Consider the following 7,623-nt stretch of genomic DNA (forward strand, 5'->3'; position numbering starts at 1 on the left):
GGTGTCCAGCGAGGCGAAGCGCGCCAATCGTGACTTCAAGGGGCACGGGCCCTACGAGAAACCAGAAGCAAAGTCGACAGGCCCGTTGGCGGCCGTCGCTGACAGTCCCAACCCACGCGAAGGAGTCGTCGAGGCCACGAGTGCCGCGGCTCGGGTGAGCGGTGGAATGGAAAAGGGGATTATCGAGTCAGCGAGGGACCACGGGAAAGATGAGGCTGCGGTAGAGCAGGAAGTCGTGAGAAATGTGTGCTCGAGTCTCGCTAAGAACGAGGCAGCGTCGGAGATCGAGACCAAGGACGAGATGGACCGTGAAGACAAGACGGTCCCATTTACCAGTCGGTCGGTGATACGGAAGGTCGTTCACCGACGGCTGAAGGGTTGGTGAGGGACGGTGAGGATGGCGCCGACGGCAAGGTGCCCCCGTTCCGTGACAAGAACCCAGCCGGCCTGGCCGAGGACGAGAAGGAGTGGCTACGTGGGCAACTCCGAGTCTCGTTCAAGGGGGTCGACGAGAGGCGGCTGCGGGTATTGGCAGATTGGTCCGAACGATATTACGCCGGGGAGGCGGCGGCCATCTGCGAGAAGCTCAAGCTGCGCGCGAAACGAGGAGTGGCTGAGGCTCGCGTGGGCAAGGATAGTGCCCCGGGCAAGGCCGAGAAGCACGTGTCGTTCCAGGTGGGCGGCACGGTGTGCGTGGTGAAGGGGCCTCCTGAGCGAGACAAGGCTCTGGAAGAGGATAGCCCTCACTGTGTTCACGTGATCGGCGCCGTGGGGCGGCCGAGGCGTCGGAAACCGGGGCTAAGGCCCGTGGACGATGGGGATGAAGACGACGAACGAGTCGTCCCCGAAGGCAAGCGCGTGATTGGAAGTGTGGGTGGTGTTGAGGCCCTGGCGGGAGGTTTCATCGGCGACGTACCGACGGAGATGATCATCGACACGGGCGCGATCGCGAGTCTGGTGGACAAGAAGGTGCTCAAGTGGCTCGGGCGTTCTGCCGAGACGTTGAGACCGTACGCGGGCGGACTGGACAGTGTCCCGGGGCAAGAGGTCCAGATCAAGGGCGTGATCGACCTGCCCGTGACACTTGGCTCCGTGGGGAAGTTGTTGCCGTTCGCGGTCGTGAACCGCCTGCACGTCGATTCGATCCTGGGCCCGGACTCGCTGCAGTCGTTCCGTGCCGTGATCGACATGGAAGCGCAGACGATGACGCTCAAGGATACGGGCGAGGTGATCCCGTTGGGCGAAACTCGCGTGGAGGAGTCGTACTCCGCGAGTGTTGCGGCGACCGTGCATCTCGAGCCCGGCTCGCAGGCGTTGGTACGATCGAGGGTGCGCGGCGGCGCCAGGCAGGCTCCGTCGTGCTCGTCGAAGGACTCGCTGGCGGTGAGGCGTCTCTGCGAGTGGCCAGGACGCTGTGCACGGTGCATCAAGGGCAAGTCCTGGTTGGGGTTTGCAACGCCTCGACCGAGGAGATGGTCATCAGTGAGGGCGCCGTGATAGCCGTCGCGTCCGCCGTGCCTGAGTCGGCCTTCTCGTTCGAGCGTGAAGAGCCGTCCGGGTCGGAGGACGTGAGCAAGGTCATTGGGTCGGTGTCGGCCGAGACGGATCCGTCGCAGGACGCCCGCGAGGCGAAGATGGAGTCGGAGCTGGCCAAGGTGGCTGCGGAAGACCTCCAAGCCGACTTCAGCGACTCGGCCATGGACGCCGAGCAGCAGGAGCTATTCGCGAGCATGTTGGGCGACTTCAAAGACATGTTCGTCGAGACGTCGAAGCGTCTGGGGCGGACGGACTTGCTACAGTTCAGCATCGACACGGGGGAGCATGCTCCGATCAAGCAGCCCCCGTACCGAGTGTCGAAGGCGGAGGGTGACGTGATGGAGGCGGAGATCCAGCAGTATCTGGAGCTCAACCTCATCCGGCCGTCTACGAGTCCGTGGGCAAGCCCAGTGTTGATGATACGCAAGCCGGATGGTGGAATTCGATTCTGTATTGATTACCGGAAGCTCAATGCAGTCACTGTGAAGGATAGCTACCCTATACCTCTTATCGACGACATCTTGGACGTCCTGGGGCGGGCGAAGCTCTTCTCGACGATGGACATCGCGTCCGGGTACTGGAGCGTGCCCATGGAGCCTGGAAGGGTCGAGAAAACGGCCTTCACGAGCAAGTTCGGCCTGTACGAGTGGCTCGTCATGCCGTTCGGGCTGTGCACGGTGCCGGCCTTCGAGCGCTTGATGGAGAACGTGCTGGTCGACTTGAAGTGGAGGACGTGTCTAGTGTACTTGGATGACTGCGTCGTGTTCAGCGACGACTTCGCGAGCCACTTGGTCCGCGTGCGGCAGGTACTGGAGCGGTTCCGAGCGGCGGGCTTCAAATTGAAGATGAAGAAGTGCCATTGGGGTCGTGCCCAGGTTGCGTTCCTGGGTCACATAGTGACGCCCTTGGGCATACTGCCCCACCCGGAGAAGGTGAAGGCGGTACTCAACATCGCGAAGCCGTACGACTTACGCACGCTGCGTGCCTTCCTCGGGCTGACGAGCTACTTCAGGAGATATATCCCTGGGTACGCTGCGATCGCTGCGCCACTGGAACAGCAGAAGCAGAAGGAGACGGTTTTTTGCTGGGGTGGAGACTGCGATTTGGCGTTCTACCAGCTGCAGCGCAGCTTGGTACGCCCGCCGATCGTGGTGTATCCGGACTGCACCAAGAGATTCAAGCTGTACGTGGACTCCTCGCACCTGGCGGTGGGGACGTGCCTGATGCAAGAGGTGGACGGCCGAGACCGGGCCATCGCCTACGCGAGCAAGATGCTGGTGGGGTCGCAGCGGAACTGGATCCGCAAGACGGACGGTACAACGGAGATCGAGTGCTGGGGCGCGGTCTGGGCCACGCGGAAGTTCCGGTGTTATCTCGACCACGCGGAGTTCGACCTGTATACGGACCACCAGGCCCTGACCTGGATCTTCGGTGAGAATACGCGGACGACGAACGCGAATTTGGCGCGCTGGGCTATGGAGTTGTCCCAGCTACGCTTCAAGATTCATCATCGTGCCGGGTCGCTCATGGGTCACGCGGACGGCCTGTCGAGGCTTCGACAGCGGCCCGTTATTGGCGCGGTGACCATGAACGACCTGCTCAACCCGCCCGGACGTCTCGAAGGTGACGGTCCGGGCCGGCTACGACCTTTGCGGCTTGAAGACGTATGGATCCCTGCGGCGACGCCCGAAGGGCGTGGCGCCGACGAAGTCGAGGAGCGTTCGGGCCGAGATGAGGGCCGCGGAGAAGGGCGACGACCGCTGCGTCTGGAGGACGTGTGGATGACTGGAGCGGCTGACGACGAGGGTACGGCCGTCGAAGTCGAAGAGCAGCATGAAGGCGATGAGCGCCTGAGCGAGCGGGTCGAGCCGGACCTGGCTCCGAGAGCGGACGAGCGAGATACCGTCCCAGCCAGAGAGCGGGGCAACGACGAGAGAAGAACGGAGGTCGCGCGTGACTCCGAAGAGGCCGCTCGAGGCGAGGGTCCGCGTCTCACGCAGGAGGAGCAGGAAGAGGACGAGGGCGGCAGGACGGAGGCGGACTCTCCCTCCGTCGTGGACTCGTTCGGGCTCGACAGCGAGAAGTTCGTCGAGGAGCAAGGGCGGACTCCGTGGATGGTGGCGATGAAAGCGTTCCTCGAGAGGGGGGGGCTCTCTCGATGGACGTGCAGCTACGCGTGCTAATTCTACGGATGTCACCGAACTTCGTGATGAAGAACGGTGTGCTGATGCGTCGCGTATACCTGACGGCACGGGCTGGACCGGCGAGCACGATCACGGTGCCGGTCATCCCGTTACCGTTCATCGAAACCGTGCTACACTTCTGTCATGCAGACATCTTTTCGGCCCACTTGGGCAAGACGAAGACTATAGATCGGGTGCGGCGTCACGCGTACTGGCCTGGATGGAAGAAGGACGTGGCCGAGTACGTGCGCTGCTGCCCGATATGCAATGGCGGAAAGGGGTCGCGGCCGTGGAAGGCCGGACGCATGCAGAGGATGTCGATCATGGACTTGTCGGTGTCCGTTCTCGTTGTTGGTCGTGGACGCAATAGGCCCGCTGCCCGCGACGGAGCGCGGCAACAAGTACATCTTGGTCTTCGTGGACTACTTCACCAGGTGGGTGGAGGCGTTCGCGGTGGCGGCGCTGGACTCGATCACGTTCGTGGACGTCATGGTGGACGGGGTGATCTGCAGACACGGGGTGCCCGAGCGGCTACTGAGCGACCGCGGCACGAACTTTACGTCCGAGCTAGCGCGCTCGCTCTACCAGACGCTTGGCATCAAAAAGCTGTTCGGGTCGGCGTACCACCCGCAGACGCAAGGACTGGTCGAGCGGTTCAACGGCGCGCTGCTGGGCATGCTGAGGATGTTTGTGCACGAGTCTCAGGACGACTGGGACGTCTACTTGCCGCGTGTGTTGTTCGCGTATCGGTCCTCGTACCATGAGGCCCTCGGCGACTCGCCGTTCTTTAGCCTCTACAGCCGAGACCCGAAGCTCACGCTGGATTTGGCCTTTATGAACACCGGTTCGGACTGGAAGTCGAGTGAGGTGGCCGCATACAGGCGCCAGCTGTACCAGTCACTGCACGACTCGCGACGCATGGTTGAGCGCCAGCTGGTCAAGGCTCAGGACCGTCACGAGAGACGGCTGAGAGGGCAGAAAGAGGTCGTGTTCGCAGTGGGAGATGCTGTGTGGGTGTACCAGCTCTTCCGCGCGCGAAGAGGGGAGCGGAAGACGAAGAAGCTCGCGTTCACTTGGCACGGACACAACCGAGTGCTCGGCCAAGTCGGGGAGAACGCGTACAGGATCGACATCCCGAGCCATCCCGACAAGGTCGTGACCGTGAACGTGAATAGACTGAAAAGGTTCAAGGGGCGATGGAGCCGACCCTTTGTGGACGACGTGCCCGAAGGTGTGGACGGCTCGCCCGAGGTCGAAGAAGAAGGGCCTCTCGAAGAGGACGACTTACCGGAGACGAGCTTCGTGGAACGCGTAACCATCGGCGGTGAGGAGACGGCGTTCACGAACGCGGGCTCGCCTGTGATCGACATTGTGGGGAAACGCGTCGAGAAGAAGGAGGTGCAGTATTTGGCGCTGACTGCAACGTACGAGACGTTCTGGCTGTCACGCGCTGCGCTCTCGCCCGAGTATGACGTGCTGATCACGGCGTATTAGAACGCCATGCGGAGACGGAAGGTCTACCTGAACTACGGCGAAGCGTGCGGCTAATGGAAGCCAACGCCTTGGTCGACGAAGATGAGCTCCTCTTCTGGCGTTGGGGTCGTGCTCGACCCACGCTAGGAAGATGGAGGCGGTAATTGTGGATAGCTTGAAGGGGAGGCAGTGTGCCTCGAAGCTCGTGAGGATTGGATATTGTGTTTTATTGCTTTTCGGGAACTCGGCTTGGAGATGTGGGCGTCTTGGGGAATGCGGCGCTGCTGTGAACATGGAAACAGAGACGACAAGATGAAAGAAGACTCAAGTTGAATTAATCGGAATTACGGGAATTAGCGTGGCACATGCAGGCGTCTGGGGGACGCAGAAACGAAGGACGCCTTACGCGTCGTCAGCAGCAGGGGCGAGCGCGGTCGGCTTGCCTTCATCGTCCTCGAAATCGGAGAAGTCGCCGGTCTTGATGTCGGAGGGCGAGAACGTCGTGATCGACGTGGGCTGGCACGAGCCGTCCTTGATCGCTGGGGCCAGGATGGCCTCGGTTTCTTGGACAATCTTGCTGTCGATCAGCACGTGCCATGGACCGACGTCCTCATCTCCCACCCAGTTGGCGTTTCTCGGCGCGTCGCTCTTGATGTCCATGCGGATGCGTGCGAGCGCGTCGAGGGAGAGACGGTGCTCGGCTGGGGCCTTCGGGTCGAGAGCGCGCGTGGACTCGAGTAGGTGGCGTAGGCTGTGATAGCCATAGTCGTCGATCAGCGCCGGGTTGAGAGCGTTGTCGATGACGAACTCGAAGCGCTCCGAGTCCGTGCGGTAGAGCGAGGCCAGGTCTTCGGCGCACACGCCGTTGTCGGTGCGCTTCTCGCCGGAGCCCTTGCTGCCTTGCCCGCCGTACCAATACAGGTCGTCGTGGCCCTCGAGCAGCCGGTAAAAGCCGAAGTAGCCCCAAGTCTCAATGCAGAGACTGGTGAGGCGGAGGCGCGCGATGGCCGCTCGGAGCTTCGATTTGCGGCGGTTGTCCGTGTCCTTCTTGATCATCAAGGGCGCGTTGAACGCCCAGTGCCAGAAGAGCGCGCGGAACAGCATGTAGAAACGCCAGTGCTCGCGGTAGACCTGGGGGTACTTTACCGGGTCGTACCAGAGGCTGCGGTCGCACCACGGATAGGCGACCCGCTACGGCATCTTGCCCTCGGCGACGCACTTGGCCAGCACGGCAGCGATGGCGTCACGGACGGTCTTGCGCGCAGCTGGGCTGACGCGAAGAATCTCGTCGATGTCAATGGGCTGGACCTCGTCGTCGGTCTCGGCGCGAGCCTTTTTGCTGGACGGCGTGCTCGCGGGGCTGGGCGACGCCGCGCGTTTGTTGCTGCGGCGGGGCGCCTTGCCCTTGCCCTTGCCGGACTTGGGCGGCGGCGGCGGAGAGCGCGACTTGGGCGGACGTGGCGACGACGGAGGATCAGCGGGAGCGGCGGAATCGGTCGAGGGAGGAGCGGAAGGCAGTGGCGGCAGCACGAAGATGAGACCGCCGAGGATCGGGTCTTCCTGCTCCTCGAGCACGGCGCCGACGACTGCCTGTAGGTGCTCGAGTCCCTGGGACTGAGGGTTCGCGGAGAGCACGCAGCGCACGCGCTCCCAGAACGCCGTCTTGATGGTGCGCTGGTCCGTCCCGAGAGAGTCATCAAGAAGCCCAATGATGAGCTCCTTGATTTCCTCAATCTCCTCCGCCGAGAATGCGCAGCGAAGATTGGACATCGTGGCGAGTGGCGAGTGGTACGTGGCGAGTGGTACGTGGCGCGTGGCAGATTCTCAAATGAGAGATTCGCCGAAAGAGCGGCTGCATGCTCGCCAGGAGCGGTCCTACTAAGTTCTTGCAGAACGTTCTGAATGGAGTGGAGTGCGATAACGGCGTCGGCAACTTGCCGAAGAACGGACCTGATGGCAGTTGACTGCGGCAACGGTTGGTTGCCCCCCCCCCTGCATTTTGCGAAACTCGGCGGCAGCAGCTCATGGACGATTGGCCGCTGGCCGTCACGATACTCGCGGACGTGCGTGACTACTTCGAGAAGGGCGTGCATCCGATGGTGTGGGCGGCGCTGGGCGTTGCCGCATGGCACGTCATTACGCCCGTGTTGAACGTGTTGTGGGTGTTTGGGGCCTCGGTGCGCGAGACTGGGCTCGTACTCTACTTCTTCGGGTTCACCTGCGTCGACAGGTACATGTCGGCGATAAGGAGCTCGCGTGTCCAAGGGCTGGAAGCGTCGGAATACGCGTGGGCTGCGCTATCTCTACTGGTGGTGGTGCCGATTGCTGTGCTGCGGGAGCACGAGCAGCTTTTCGGCATGGTTGGGGAAATGTGGCATGCTTGGTGTGTGGCGATACATCAAACGGCGTTCTTGTTCCTGCCGGATGCAGG

General features: G+C 62.3%; 1 protein-coding gene across 1 annotated transcript; it reads right to left on the reverse strand.

The window, feature by feature from the left end:
- Nucleotides 1-5,594: 5,594 nt before the first annotated feature.
- Nucleotides 5,595-6,377, reverse strand: PHYSODRAFT_505039 (hypothetical protein; the record flags this gene model as incomplete). The annotated part of the gene is made up of 1 exon (XM_009530882.1): nt 5,595-6,377. A coding segment is annotated over one exon (783 nt), but the record flags the coding sequence as incomplete, so codon positions are not given.
- Nucleotides 6,378-7,623: the final 1,246 nt, after the last annotated feature.

The sequence above is a fragment of the Phytophthora sojae genome (genome assembly GCF_000149755.1).
Source record: "Phytophthora sojae unplaced genomic scaffold PHYSOscaffold_5, whole genome shotgun sequence".
NCBI lineage: Eukaryota > Oomycota > Peronosporomycetes > Peronosporales > Peronosporaceae > Phytophthora > Phytophthora sojae.